The following is a 16,332-nucleotide window of genomic DNA, read 5'->3' on the forward strand; positions in this document are numbered from 1 at the left end:
TTAAAGATAATTATAAACTGTTCTCTGTATGTGGTGCTGAGTATGGCATAAGTCTTGGAGTAATATAAAAACATTGGAAAACTTAGTGGAAGTATTCCACAACTTAGCATTGTAACTAAAATACTGTTTCTTCATGTGGAAGGAAGTATCTCTGTCTTTCTGTAGAGAAAACAAAAAGAATGAGACCTTTTTTAAAAATCTGTTTGTTTTGATTATTTTGTAGATATCTTTTATGTATGTATTCACCTCTCTTTGAGAATTTTCATTTTCATCCTGTATGCTGGCCATTTTTTTTAGATTGTATGTGTAGGTATATGTCTGATGGTTTGGAAGTTGAGAAATAATCCTGCTAATAAGTATGTCTTTCATGCTGTCTCAATTATGTTATTGGAGTTGTCATCATGAGGGGCAGTTTTATGTATGTTATACTTTGATCAAGATCATCCAGAACAAGAAATTGCCTTATAAATATATGTTTGTGGAAGGGGATAAGAGGGGGGATGATAGAAGGGAAGGCAGATTGGGAGAGGGGGTAGTCAGAAGCAAACACTTTTGAAAAGGGACAGGGTCAAAGAAGAAAATAGAATAAATGGGGGGCAGCATAGGATGGAGGGAAATAAAATCTTTTACAACATGACTATTATGGAATCGTTTTGCATAGCTACACATGTATGACCTATATTGAATTGCTTGCCTTCTCAATAAAGGTGGATGGGGAGGGAAGAAGAAAGAGAATTTAGAACTCAAAGTTTTAAAAACAAATGTTAAAAATTGTTTTTACATGAAACTGGGAAGCAAGATATACAGGCAGTGGGATATAGAAATCTATCTTGCCCTACAAGAAAGTAAGGAGGAAAGGGATGGGGGAGGGGTTTGATAGAAGGGAGGGCAGAGGGGGGGGGAAAGAATGCATGCCTTTTAGGGATGGGGGAGGGGAGAGACGGGGAGAAAATTTGGAATTCAAAATATTGTGGAAATGGATGTTGAAAACTAAAAAGAAATGAATTAATTAAAAAATAAATGTTCAAGTGAAGTAATGCTGGCAATTAAGCAATTTAAGAATATATCAACAATTCATGTTCTCTCCTTTCTAAGCCAATTTTCCCCCAACATCTAAGGTTTTTTAAAGAGAAATGTGTACAAAATTTGTATATCATGGAATTATTCTCTTCATACGGATAACGGTGTACTGTTTGTGAATCCTTAACTTATGAGTAAGAAAGTGGACTAACTTTTGTTAGCTTTGTGGATTGACCTTTTTTTTTCAATTGCAGGGCCTCAGGTTGTTGGGGATTTATTTCTTGAAGTGATCAGAGCCTTATACTCTTACTGCAGAGATGCTCTTGGGATTGAACTTAAGCTTAGCTATACTCAAAGTGGAAATTTACTTACAAGGTATGACAGTGAAGAGTTTTCCTTTCATGGTTCTTTTCATAGTTTTATTTGGAGCTGGAAGAGAGCCTTAGAAGCTTTCTGTTCTAACCCCTTCATTCCTTAGGACAGGATAAAGAAGTACAATGATTTGCCTAAGGTTATACTAAGATGTGAACACAAGTCTTCTGATTCCAAAGTACAATACACTTTTGACTACTTCCTCCTTGGTGAAAGCCTTTTCCCCTTTATATTGCAGTATTTTCAGGATAGCTGGGTAGCACAATGGATAGAGTACTGGGCCTGGCATCAGGAAGACCTGAGTTCAAATATATCCTCAGACACTGTGACCCTGGACAAGTCACTTAACCCTATTTACCTCAGTTTCCTCATCTGTAAAATGAGCTGAGGAAGGAAATGGTAAACTACTCCAGTATCTTTGCCAATAAAACCCTAAATGGGGTCATGAAGAGTCAGACATGACTGAAAAATGATCAAACAACAACAAATTTTCTCTCTAGGGCACCTAGGTAGTTCGGTGGATAGAGCATTTGGCCAAGAGTCAGAAAGACCTGAGTTCAAATCTGTCCTCAGATACTTACTAGCTGTGTAACCTTGACTTAACCTCTGTTTGCCCCAGCCCACTGGAAAAGGAAATGGCAAACCCCTCTAGAATCTTTGCCAAGAAAACCCATGGACAATATTGGTGTGCTATGGTCCACAGGGTCACAAAGAGTCAGACATGACCAAATGACAAAATAACAAAATTTTTCTCTCTAACTTCTAGAAAAATCTCATTTGCTCAGATAGAATATGTTAGGTTATTCTAAAGGTCTACATTATTGAATACTCACTGTAGGCAAATCTTAAAGGGAATTAGAGATGATGTAGAAGATCTACTGATACTGACTCAGATTGTAGGATGAATGTTGTTTATGAACCAAATATAGAAACTCAAGGTGGTCATATAGCACTCTAGGAAGTGAAGATATGCACACACACACACACATAGATATAGACATACATACACATACACACACACACACACACATATATATATATATATATATATATATGTGAAAGAGAGAGAGCAGGAGTAAAGAGAGTTGGGAAAGAAAAAGAGATTCCAAAGTAAATATAGCCATGAGCTACCTAATTAATACATTAAGACATAGGTCTGACTGTCATACCACTACCCAAAAATCTGTAGTAGAGAACTATTGCCTCTAGGCAATAAAACTCCCTAGCTTGGCATTTAAAGCTTAATAAGTCCTTGTTAATTTAAAGCCCTCCAAAATGTGTCTCCTACTTAATTTCTCAGTCTTATTTCATATTACTCACCTTTTTATACTCTATGTTTTAGCCAAACTACCCTTCTAGCTCTTCTCTGAACATCTCCCATCTCTGTGCCTTTGCCTGGAACTTTTCTAAAATATCTCCCTTAGAATCTCCAGCCTTCCTTCCAGGCCCAAAAGAGGAGAGCTCCATTCTATGCAAAACCTTTCGTGATCTTGTGCTACCATCTCTACCCCAGCGTTGTGGTGCTCTCCCTTTCATGAAATAATCTTGCATTTAGTTCTTTTTGTATGTTATTTCTCCTCAACAGACTGCAGGCTGGTATAAGGACAGGTAGCTTTTCATTTTAATCTTTGATTCCCCAAGGTCTGGTATCAAGCCTTGTAAAAACTAGACACTTTGCTTAGTTGAGTAATAGTTAGTATTTGTAGGTTAAGGTTTACAAAGTGCCTTAAATATTATCTCATTTTATCCTCACAACAACCACAGTGGGAAGTATGTGTTGTTATTATTTCCATCTTACCTGGGTGCTTAGGAGACCTAGGAACAAAGAGGTTAAGGGACTTATCCAGGGTCCTGATATATAGAGCTTAGATGCTGATAATTTTAAAAGGAAGTAGGTAATTTTTTTCAATTAAATAAGTATTTATTAAGTCCCTACCATGTGCAAGACACTGTGAGAAGTGAGTCAAATGAAATTTTGAAAGAAATTCGAAATTTCTCTCTAGAGCAGGTAGGTAGTTCATGGATAGAACACTTGGCCTGGAGTCAGGAAGACCTGAGTTCAAATCCATCCTCAGACATTTACACATAAAATGTTAGTGTTTGTCACACAAGGAATGAAGTTGGAGAAAATAAGGTACTTGAATATCAAGTATTTAGGGAGAGTGATGTGTGTGATAATAGATTTGAAGATAGAAAATAAATTATTTTCAAGAAATGAGTAATAAATTTGCTTAGTTATGTATGGTGTTTAAAAATTTCTAACCAGTTTTTTTTTTAAAGTAAAAGAAGTTCTACCTTAATATCCTTTTCCTTCAATGAGAGTTGACATTTGAGTTAGATTATATTAATTCTCTTCAACTCTAGGAGACCTTCTAACTGATTATGAATATGCTGAGAGCTTTTCCTTTGTTAACAAGTGCTCTTCACTCACTAAAGTAATACTTAGAATGACTTTCATGCTAATTCTTAGAGGTTATGATGGAAGATAGTTTCTTCATATGTGACATAAGTATTGAAAAAATTCCCCTTTTGAAAATTTTCTCCATGAGGACTTTGATAAATTTACCTTCCGCAGAAATCACCTTTTTGGGTCTTTAAGGAATAAAGAATTATAAAAATAATAAACTAAAGGGATTTGTAGAATAACACAATTTAATATCTAAGATGTTCTCTTAATTTAAACTACTTATTAAGAAATAAATATTGATATCTTTTATTTTTTTATGTCAAAAAAATATCCCCCAGTAATCCCTCTCCCTCCACGAACCCTCCCAGAGAGGCATCCAACATAATAAATAATATTTTTTAAAAGACAGCAAATTAACTTTTTTCACAGATATTTTCCTTTTTTTTCTCCACAGTGCAATAAAAGAAAACAGATATGCCTCTGAGATTGTTAAAACTGTGAATTTTCTAATTACTTCCCTAAGTACAGATTTCATCTGGGATTATATGACCCGATGTTTTGAAGACTGCTTTAGGTAATTATATAGTTTAGTATAAAAGGATATTTATGAGAAATGAACCATATAAAAACTTTCTTGGGTGGTTAGAGTGACCAGATTATAAATGGTTCAGGCTCTGACTATGACTTATGTTAAATTTTCATAACTACTACAGGAGGAAATAAAATGTTAGTATTAGTCATACAAGGAGTGAAGTTGGAGAAAATAAGGTACTTAAATATCAGGTATTCTGTGCAAAACAGCAACATTTGATCTTCAGATTCAAAGATACTAATTAAAATAAAAAACCTCCCTGTTTGGGGCATAGTCTTTCTTTACTTTGTGATGCTGGAGATGCTTTATGTCTTAAGAGTGTAACTTATAGAAAATATGCTGTGCATTTTCTAGATACATTACTCTGCTCAATTTCTATGCTGACAGTGCTCTTTGGGACTTTATCTTCTCCGAGAAGAAAACTTTATAGCTTAAGAATAGGATACAGCTTTTTAAATTTTAAATCATGAAACTGAACCAAGCTAGCAGAGTGATAAGATCAAAGAAAGCAAAGCTACTCACCCCCATCTACCCTCCCCTCCAAAAGCAAAAATTTTTTTAAAAAGAAATGATTAAAAAATCATACAAGAAAGCAAAAAAAAAAAGAAAACCCAAAATTTTAAATCAACAAAGTGAACATTTTAAAAGGCTACAGAATTGGCTAAAATACAAGGATTAATGGAGATAGAAAAAGAGAAGAAAATTGAACTCAAATCAAAGTATTAAATATATAAAAAAAGATATTTAACTTGTTTGAAGTGTTCTGTTTAAAAAAAATATATTGATCTAAAATATATATACATCTAATTGAAGAGGTAGAAGGTCACCAAATTGTTGGGGTACAAGGGTATGTATGTGTCGTGGTGTCATCTCAAAATAATTCACTCAGGTTGTCTCCAAGTAAACTAAAGGCATTTATTCTGAATAACACACCAAACAGACTCCTCCTTAAGGGAGGCTGAAGCTAGACTGGAGAACCTAAGGATTCTTATAGAGAAAAACTTGGGAGATGAGTTGATGAGTTGATGGCAGAGGTGCCCCAGTTTAGTTTGAATAGTTCATTGATACAGCCTATTTAAACCCCATTATCTCATTGACCAGTCTGTTTGCCTTGGGCAGAGGGGCTCTTGTTTTTTTCATCATAATAATTCTGTACCCAGACTCATGAGAATCAAATTTTTAATAGTCTCAGTTTCAGGTAAGGATACTTCTTTGTTTTGTTTCTGTGTCAAGATTGCAAAGTCATCTTTCTAAGATGAATTCATAAGTGGCACTGTATATTCCAGGATATTTGATAGCAGGGAAATTACTAAATTTGTATCTGGTTCTGGGACAAATCAGATATACCTATTGATTCATTGAACTTGAAAAGAACACTGGGTTTGGGAATCAAAAGACCCAAGTTTCAGTCATAGTTCTAACCTATGTGGCTTGAAGCAAGTCACTTCACTCTGGGCCTCTGTTTTCTCCTCCACAAAATTGAGGGGATTGGGTTAAAAGGTCCCTTCTGACTCTAACCTCTTTATGAGTCTATTGTGTGAGCCCTTCAAGAGTATTGTTTTAAGAAAAGTTTTCAATGTCATTGTAGGAAGAGTACAACCCTGTGAAAGATGGATTATGCCTTTCTTAATCAAGCTTTTTTATTAAAACTGCAGGATTCTAAGTAACAAGTAATTTACAGAGTTAAAATGAAAATATTGATCATCTCTTGGATCTAAGATTTGAAAGAGTGTTTCTAGTGTCGAAGTCAGAGTTGTGAAAACTGGTTCAGATTTTTGAAAGAATTCAATCAGACCTTTTTAGATAAAGGGAGCTTTATTAATGCAAAAGCATACGGGCCTGAGACTTAGCAAAGAGCTAAAAAAAGGCATTGATATAGGACAAGGACAAGACATATACACAGAAAGGTACACAGCTTGTAGGATGATGATGTAATTTTAGGGTTTCTAGTGGGGGTTGGAGATTTAGGCACAGGATGAGGAAGATGGATAACATAAGATAAGGGAGACAGGGGAAATTTTATGACCCAGGATGGGGGGGATGACAAGGAAGTTTATGGTCCAGGACAAGGGGAAAGTTTACTTTAGGACACTCTCAGGCTCAGGAGGGCCTCCCAAGGTACTGAGAAAGCAACCCTTAATGTTATGTTAACCCTTAGGGCACCTCTGTATCCACATCCCTAGGGTCTGAATTTGTCAAGTTGAAGTTCTACTTGACTTGCTTTTTTGCCAAAGCTCGTCCTGTTCCACCTAAACTCCTTAGTTTTAGGTTCTAATGAATTATTAGCCATTCCTTAGGATCTGTGCTGTTAGAACCACAGAAGTTATTACTACACTTGAAGTTAATAATGCAAGGAGAATTAAGTGTTTTAAAGTTTTAGATCATAAAGATCTAAATCTTTATATCACTAAAGATCATATCTGAAAAAAATTAATTTTTTCCCTTTTTTTGTGGCAGAAGCAGATCCATGGAAGTAAGCCATCCTTTTACAAAAAACAGCACTTCTCCCACAGTTTCAGAACTTTGCGTATTGCTTGTGTTCCTCCTTGATGTAATTCCATTGGTAAGAGAGACAAACTTTTAAAGAGATTATTCAGGGATTGCTGTTGTCTTTTCATTTCTCTTTAGATTGATAGACCAGCTTATTTGAAAAGAATTATGTGCAATATATAAATTCATGAATTCATCATCTTTTTCCTTATATGTGAAAAGTAGATGTATAAAACTTGCTGTATAATCTATCTCATAAGAGGGTTATAACTTTTGAGCCATTTTTAAATGTGCTTTCATGAAATTAAACCAAATTGAACATCATCCCAGTAATAAAGTATCTGTAAAGTCCTACTTTGTGAGTAAAGAGAACAAAATAGACACATTTCCTAATTAAATTTGTGTAAAATTGTGTAATTTTTCACAATTGAAAGTTTTTACATGTTCCTCTCTTTGTTGGGAAAGAAAAAGGAGAAGAGTGATTAAGTAACCAAGTAAAATATCAGTTGAGTTGTTCAAGAAAGAAAAGAAAGAAATTTATCTTTTGTTCTGTTTACTAAATTTGTAATTAATGTGAAGCTTATTCAGATTAGTAAAATATGTTCATATGAGATGACATTTTGAAGTATATGCCTCTTCTCTTTTAAAAATAGGAACTTTATTCTGAGGTACAAACTCAGTATCTCCCACAGATGCTCAGTTACATGGTGCAGTGCCTTTATGAAGAATTGGAATTTTTAACCTTACCTGAACTTACCCATACCCTAAAAACGTGCTTCAAAGTGCTTAACAAAGTGCAGATGCCTCCATCCTACTTGGATATTGAGACACAGAGTGAAAATATGGTATGTACTGTTATTGGTGAAAAACTTTTAATGGATTGTTCCACATTAAAAGTGTTTTCTGCTTTATATGAGTAACAAATAACTAAAGTTTCTGCTAGAAACAAAGAGCTATTTCCTTGGTGTCTACATTTTTCCAGGGAAACAAAGTATAACTTGTGGTTTTGCATCAGCTAGAAATGTTTAAGACATTCACTATTGCTCTGTGTGTGTGTACATACATATATATATGTATATATATATATATATATATATGTAGACTATAATGCCTTCTTACTTAAAATGCATTGTTCCTTCAGTTTTTCCCTTTAATTTTTATAATGTCTAGACTTGGAGTAGTAAAAGGAATAAGAAATGAAAATTGAAGATACTCATTTCTTGGTATGACACTCAAATATTTTTTCTTTTTCAGCCTTTTTTATTGATTATATCTTCATTGGGGTTAATTTTTTTTTTTTGCTTTTTGGAGGGCAGTTGGGGTTAAGTAACTTGCTCAAGGTTACACGGCTAGTTATTTTGTGTGAGTGTTAAGTGTCTGAGGCTGGAACCGAACTCGGGTCCTCCTGACTCCAGGGCCGGCACTTTACTCACCTAACCACCCCCATTGGGGTTATTGAATAGTTTTCTAAGAAACATTTTATTTCATTTTTGTTAAATTTAGGCTTCCAAAATTATAGCAGGTTTATTGACTTCATATCTAAGAATTCTAAAAATTTCTTGTGTGTGTGTGTAGTACTTTTTAAAAAATATGTATGTCCTTAAATGAATGTGCTTTTTTAGCCTCTTTGTGTTGTGAATATCTTAGCAATCTGGTAAAACTCATAGACCCTTTCTCAGAATAATTCTTTTAAATGCATAAAATAAGCTATATAAGGTTACAAAAGAAGCCAATTGTATTGAAAGTTATCAAAATATTTTTCAGTTCATAAATTCTAGTCTAAGAATCTTTAGCTTAATGGGAAAAGATATAATCATTATCATCTCCACTTCGTAAGAAAATTGAAGCTAAGTCGTGACTTCACAGAATCTAAAAGTTGGAAGAGTCTTCAGTGGCCATTCAATTTCTATATGTCCAAGAATCTTCTCTCCAGCTGGTTCACACAGCTAGTAAGTGGTAAAAAATCCAGTTCTTCCACATAAGCAGTATAGCACAGTGGAATCTGAATTTGAAATTAAAAGACTTGGGTTCAAACAATGACTCTGACAGGTGTTATCTCTGTGATTGTGGGCATGTTACCTAACTCCTCCAGACCTCAGTTTTCCCCTCTATAAAATCAGATTAGACTAAATGGTTTATAGGGTCTCTAAACTCCATGATACCTAGTGCCCTACTTGGTCATTGTTTGAGCCCTGATTAATTCAGAATGGATGTAAATAGCAATTGTTTCTGTTTGGGCCAGAAGCCCTACAGGTCATTTCCAACCGGATTGAATATTTTATTTATTTGTTTGATTTTTTATTTTTTAATTTTTGCCTAGGTGAAGAGATCATTCTTTGCCTCACTTCTTAAACCTTAATCACTGAATGGGGTTTGCCTCAGGAAGAATGAGACCCATTAAAGACCTTAGCTTGAAAAGACTGAAGTCCTCACCCACTGCCTCGTGGGCCATTTCCAGTCTTCCTGATCTGTATCTGGCCCCAGGACCCCGATGGCTCTGGAGGAGAAAGTGAGACTGGTGTCTTTTCATAGCCCTCCCTTACTTAAATCCAATTCACTTACATGTAATGGCATCATGTCCCTGCTGTCATTGTCCTCTTTGACAATGGAGGACAAATAACTACTCCTTTATGTATCTGTGTGTGTATGTATGTATGCATACACACATATAAATACATATCTACATATGTATGCATATAAATAGTATGTATGCGTGTATGCTGTGTGTACACATATGTGTATGTGTGTACATATCCACATGCATGCATACACCTATGCACATGCCTACAACTATGGATCAAATCATGATATTTAGGGAGAAAGATTATTAAAAGAGAATAGATAGGGTCTTTCCTTTCATTTGAACTGACAGATGAGAAGGTTGTGATAACCACTTGGTAATTTATTTTTAGATTTATAATTTTCTATTCAAATGGTCTGGTAGGGGGGCATGGAATCAGAATATTATATCCTTCCCTAGTTTCAGTTAATTAGTACAAAAAAAAAACCTTGAAAATTTGTTAAAATCTTTCACTTCATCTTTTTAGAGAATGATACATGCTTGTTTTTTAAATGCAATTTTCTTTCCAGAAAAGTTCAGGGCACCTTCCTTACACATGACCTTTCACATTCAGTCAAAGTTGGTCCAAACACAGTTTTTTCATAGCAAAATGTACCATACTTTGACCTTGGATTTTGTTTTAAGCACCAAGACAATTTGTATAACCACCTCAAGACCAAAAAAGAAGAGACAACAATTGTACCCAAGCTTTGTCATACTTTTAATAGAATAGATACAGAATTATATTTGTTGTCCTCTGAGATAGAAGAATGGTGAATTTTGATAAGTTTTATTCTGGTGTAAATGATTGGAATATCTTTCTATTGATAATTCAGACAATAATAATTTGTGTCTTATTTGGAGATTTGTTTAAAAAAAAGTCATGCAAAAAGGAGAAATACTATCAGATAAACAGAGTGTGTGCAAAGTGAGGTTGGGACTTGAACCAACTATCCAGATAATTCCTTCCAAGAACTTACATTTTGAGGGAAGGGTACCTTAAACATTTGAATTATCCTGATCCTGTATGCACTAATTGAATTCCATAAATTTTCATCACTTTAACTTCATGTACGTATGTATGTATGTCTATGATGTTTATGTATGTGTGTTTTGTTTTTTGTCTTGTTTTGTTTTATGCTTTTTGGAGGGCAGTTGGGGTTAAGAGACTTGCCCAATGTCACATGGCAAGTAAGTGTGTCAAGTGTCTGAGGCCAGATTTGAACTGAGGTCCTCCTGACTCCAGGGCCAGTGCTCTATTCACTGCACCACCTAGCCACCCTGTATTTGTGTTTTGAAGGGGCTTAGAGGAAAACAGTCTAGATGATGATTTTATTGTCCCTATAAGGAAACTCCCTCAACCAATGCAGAGTGACAACTATTTAACAATTTATGGTCTTAGAGTTTCCTGGGGCATTTAAGGACCTTAGTGACATGCTCAGTGTCATACATGGCCACTATAGGATAGAGTCAGAACTTGAATCCAGAGCCTGCTCATTTTGTGACTTGCTTTGCATAATGTCATGCCACTATGTGCTATTATGAAATGTAATCCCTTGTCATAATTTGGTTTAATATAGTCTTAGATACTTCAAAAATCAGGGGCAGTTAGGTGGCACAATGAATAGAGCACTGGCCCTGGAGTCAGGAGGACCTGAGTTCAAATATGACCTCAGACACTTTAACACTTAAGAGACCTTGGGCAAGTCACTTAACCCCAATTGCCCTGCCTTCCCCCCTCCAAAAAATAAATAAATAAATGAAAGTAGTATCGGATAACTTTCAAAAATCTATCAAACAGAATTCATGAGTTGCTAGTACTGAAGTCAAATTATCACTCAGGGGTTAATCTAGGGATGAACCTCTCTGAATTTGGAGTTAGAATATCTGTTCTGGCATTTCCTAGCTGTGTATCCTGAGATAAACTGCTTAATCTCTCTGAGCCTGACTTTCTTTTTCTGTAAAATGAGGGAGCTGGACTTTGATAACTTTTAGGTCACCTTCTAGTTCTAAAACTGAAATGTCTAAGGGCAGGAGCTGTTTTTTTATTTCACCTTCATACCTTCAAGATCCAAAACAATGTCTTACCCATAATACATGAATTGAATGTTTTTTAATTGGATTAGTATTATAGTCATATTTTATAATCATTCAAGTACACTTATCAGAAGGGAGACTAAGTATTACACTTAGACTTTGAAAAATTATTCAGTCTAATTTTTTTTCACAGATTCATAGATTGTAATTTGGAAGGGGCTTTAAGAGATCCTCTGGTTCTGTCCTGTACCTTAGGTAAAGTGATATTCTTGGTATGCAGATTTGACGGTTAAGGGCCAAAAAGATGAAATTATTTGCCCAAAGCCAACAAACCTCTTTTTAGTGGTAGAGCCAGGGCTAGTAACCAGGACTCTTAGTATAATGCTGTTTTCCCTATGTCATGCCACCTCACCAATTTTATTGGATGAAATAAAATTTAAACACACAGTGAGCAGCTGGTAAATGGTTGATAGTCTTGGACTACTAGTCAATCATTAAAAGAACCAAGTAAGAAACAGGAATATCATAAATGGGAGAAAAGGGAGATGAAAGAAATAATGTGGACAACATGTAAGCATGTGGAAAAAGCATTCTTCAAATCAGGTTACCAGTTTTTAATTAATTTATTTATTGATCACGTATAATGTACATCAGTTTGGGTTAATTTTCTATAATCTTATGGGATTGACCATCTAGTTGCTAGAATTGGTCATTTGAATTTAAATCATCTTTTCCTTTGAAAGCTGAATCAAGTACAAAGAGTATGAGATATATTCAAAGCTATTTGAGAGTAGTAATGATGTTAGAAACTAATCCAGGTACTTCAAACATGAATCATGGTTCCCACAGTAAAATTAACCTTGTACCTCATCAGCTAACCAAATGTGTATTTTTCATGCATTGTTAGACTTTCTAAGGGGTTGTTTTATATACAAAGTAATAAGAACCAGGCTTTCTGTTGTCAAAGCCAACTTCTATATTAAATTATACCTATTTACCATGTGGGTAGTTTTATACCTCCCCTCCTTCAGAAAACCTGTAGAGTGTTTAAAGGGCTCTCTATTTTATATTATTCCTGTCAAGTAGAATCATGTGATAAACAATATTGTAATTCTTATGCAGAAGAGGGCTAAGTTACTGTAATAGCTGCAACTCCAAATTATTAGTTTAGTTAGTACATTTAGACCTTCTAAGTGAACAATTTGTGAGAAAACTTAAAACTGAATTATCAGCTTTGGTTTTTAAAACCCAAGGTATCAGGGCTCTTTCCTGAATGTTCTAAAATGGGCTCTGTTTTAACTGTATTCTAAGTTACTTTGTAGTGGTGACTATTTGAGTCACAACCCATCCTGGCTATTGTTAGTATGATGGCAGAATAATAAGTACCCCTTCAACTATAATTAGAATACCCCCACAATCAAACAGAGGAGCCAACATGGTAACAACTATGTACATACAAAATATGTAAATAAATAAATGAGAATGGTGGTCTTAGAGGGAAGGCTTTAAGATTAAGGAGAGCTTGGGAAATTTGGTGCAGAAAGTAGAACTTTTTGTGTGTTTTGAGCCCATATGTATGTGTAGAACCCATATCAGATTGCAAGCATCTTAGGGAGGGTATGGGGAGGGAGAGGGAGAAAATTTAAAACTTATGGAAGTGAATGTTGAAAACTAAAAATAAATAATTTAAAGAAAGTGAGGCTTTGGCTGAGATTTGAAGGAAATTAAGTAGTGATAGAAGGGATGGTATTCCAGGCATGAAGTTCAATCAGTGAAAATGCTCAGAAATGGGAGATAGGATATTTGATGTGAGAAACAGCAAGGAGGCCAGTGCCCCTAGATTGCAGTGTACATGGAGGGTAAGGAAGATATTAGAAGACTAGAAAGGTATGAAAGGGCAAGATTTTGAAGGGCTCCAAAACCAAACAGTAGATTTTATTTTTGATCCTGGAGACAGGAAGGAAGCCCTGGAGTTCATTGGATGGTGGTGAGGGTTAGAGGGATGGACAGTGATATAAATCCATTTATGAAGATCAGTTTGACAGCTCATTGGCAGATGAATCAGAATGGGGAGACTCTTGAGGCAGGGAGACCAACCAGTAGAGCTGTTGCAGTAATCTAAAGGGCTTGTACCCAGATCTTGTCAGATAAGGGAAGGAAGTGTACATGAGGGATGTTACAATGGTGGAATTTACAACACTTGAAATAGGGAGTGAGAGAAAGTAAAAGAGTCGAGGATGATATGTAGGTCATGAACCTAGATAACTTCGAGGATAGTGATGTTCTTGACAATAATAGAGAAGTTGTAAATAAGAAAAGGTTTTGGGGAAAGATAAAGAATTCCATTTTCGATGTGTTAAAGCTAAGGTATCTGTGATACATACAGTTTGAAGTGGTAATAGGCATTTGGACATAAAAGATTGGTAGTCAGTAAAGAGTTTAGGACTGGATAAGTAGATCTGAGAGTCATCTCAGATAGGGACTAGCCCTGTAATTTAACTGGTATAGAGAATTCCCAGGTGAGGATATTCCCTCTACCTGTGCAGATTACTACCTTCTCTGCAATTTATACCTTTAGAGAAGTATCCAGAACATTAAGTTAAGTGATTTGCTGGGAATCTCATACGCAATACATATGTGTCAGAATGAAGACTTGAACCCAGATCTTCCTAGCTTTAAGGCTTATTCTCTAGCCCTTATGTAGCTTCTTATGTAAGAAATAACAAATGAGAATACGAATTGGATAATAAATACATCAAAGTAAAAAACTTTTAAAAGTAGAGGCAAAAGAATTTAAAATACAAAATAACATAGGAGAATTAAAACACCATTAACAAGCAGATTAGTATAAATATAGTTAATTGAAGATTAATTGATAAGGAAATTATTGAATATGAAGATATTGAATTGCATTGAAGATATTGAAGATGAACTGATAAGGAAAATTAAGTAGAAGAATAAAGCCAGAAGGTAACCATTTAAAAAAATTAATAGTTGGGACAGAACATTCTTAGCAGATAAAGAAAGAAACTTTAGATTAATTGGAATTCCAGAGAGGCTATGAAACAGAAAAAAAATAAGCACCATACTTTAAGAAGTAATTAGAGAGAACTTCCAGGTCATGTGAGTAACAAGATGATGAACTAGATATTTTCTTCCATCTCCATTACCTCTCAAATCTCTCCAAAACCAAAATTATGTACCAAAGAGAAAGCACTTTCATCTGTTTTCATGTTCTAAAACAACGGGACTCCAAAAGAAGGTTAAAAAAAAATCCAGTACTCCTCCCTCAACCTCCCATGATATTTCTTCCCATGTTGTAGCAAGGCTGCTCTAGCATACTCAGGAACCTAACAGAGGCTTACATCAAAGCCCTCTTCTATACTCTGGTCCTACCTCTCTTCTTTCCAGTGCCATAAAGACTCCTGCCCCAGGCTGCAGAATTTTGCTCAGGTCCTGACAGCCAGCTTGGCCACAGCCCTTGAGGAGCAAAAGCCTGCTGAGGGCTGCAACCTGGAAGTGCCAGTGCTGCAAAGCTCTGAACTGCCAGTGAGGTGGGGGCTTCAGGGGGAGGCAAACAGACTGAACTTCCAGTGCTAGGGCAGAGAACAGAGGTAGTGGGAGAGATCACCAGGACAGGACATCGTGCATGTGAACAACTGTGCAGTACTCCACCAAGCCTGAGGGAAAGAGCACAGCATCCAGCTGGAACCATTTCTAACCACCCAAAAGTCAAGTGGAGCAGGGACTGAGGCTGATGAACTATGAATTTCCCAGTGTGGGAGGAGGCTGACCCTTTGAGACTAGCCCCCAAGCAAACCACAATCAGGGGGAAAAGTCAGAAGTGAGCAGTAAGTAAAATCAGAGGGGAAAAAAAACAGGAATAGATTCTCTGAAGATAGGATACCTAGAGACAGTCTGAAAGGTCTCCTAGAAGAACATGACAGGAAAAAAAACCCTTAAGAATGAAGGAAATAGGGGCGGCCAAGTGGCACAGTGAGTAAGAGCGCTGGCCCTGGCATCGGGAGACCCGGGATCGGTTCTGGCCTCAGATATTTGGTACACACACAAAAAATAACTGGCCATGTAACCTTGAACAAGTTACTTAACCCCAATTGCTTTAAAAAAAAAAAAGAATAAAGGAAATAATAGAAGAGAACGACCCAAAACTTCAGAACATAGAAAATGAAATTGCACTTGAAAGAATTCATAGATCACCTCAGTTAATAAATATTTATTAACCACCTACTACATGCCAGGCATTGTGCTTTACACTGAGGATACAAAAAAGAGGTGAAAGACAATTGAATATAATGTGGGAGATGACATGAAAACAAATGTATACAAGGCAAGCTATATAGAGGAAGCAATTAATAGAGGGAAGGCAGTGGAATTAAGAGGGGTTGAGGAAGGCTTCTGGTAGGAGGTAGATTTTAGTTGAGACTTAAAGGAAACTAGAGAGGTCAGTAGTTGGAGTGGAAAAGAGACAGTAGTCTAAGCATGGGGGATAGCCAGAGGTAATGCCTGGAGCTGAAAGAGTATCTCATTCAAGGAACAGCCAGGAGCTCTGTCACTGAATTGAAGAGTATATATTGGGGAGTGAAGAGGAGGGGGCTAGGCTATGAAGGGCTTTGAATGTCAAACAGAGCATTTTATTTTTGCACCTGGATACAATAGGGAGCCCACTGGAGTTTATTGAATAGGGATGGGTTACAAGATGGGACATGCATTTTAGGAAAATCACTTTATGTGACTGAATAGAGGATGAATTGGAATGGGGAAGAGTCTCAAGGCAGGCAGCTCCACGAGCAGTAATCAAGTAATGATTCAGTAATCAAGACATGAAGTGATGAG

At 35.9% G+C, this 16,332-nt stretch overlaps 1 protein-coding gene across 2 annotated transcripts in view; it reads left to right on the top strand.

Annotated features, from left to right (window-relative positions):
- Positions 1–16,332, top strand: part of DOP1B (DOP1 leucine zipper like protein B) — a 171,634-nt gene that overhangs the window by 45,142 nt on the left and 110,160 nt on the right. Inside the window, exons 10-13 of one of the 2 annotated variants that reach the window (XM_069075074.1) lie at positions 1,275–1,395; positions 4,254–4,373; positions 6,849–6,954; positions 7,535–7,726. In XM_069075074.1, the coding sequence (XP_068931175.1) occupies positions 1,275–1,395; positions 4,254–4,373; positions 6,849–6,954; positions 7,535–7,726 (539 nt within the window). The remainder of the gene's footprint in view (positions 1–1,274; positions 1,396–4,253; positions 4,374–6,848; positions 6,955–7,534; positions 7,727–16,332) is intronic. The other variant, XM_069075075.1, reaches the window with a different exon arrangement.

Source organism: Petaurus breviceps, unplaced genomic scaffold (genome assembly GCF_028583685.1).
Source record: "Petaurus breviceps papuanus isolate PSGF00001 unplaced genomic scaffold, PetGlider_PUasm1.0 90897, whole genome shotgun sequence".
In the NCBI taxonomy this organism is placed as follows: domain Eukaryota; kingdom Metazoa; phylum Chordata; class Mammalia; order Diprotodontia; family Petauridae; genus Petaurus; species Petaurus breviceps.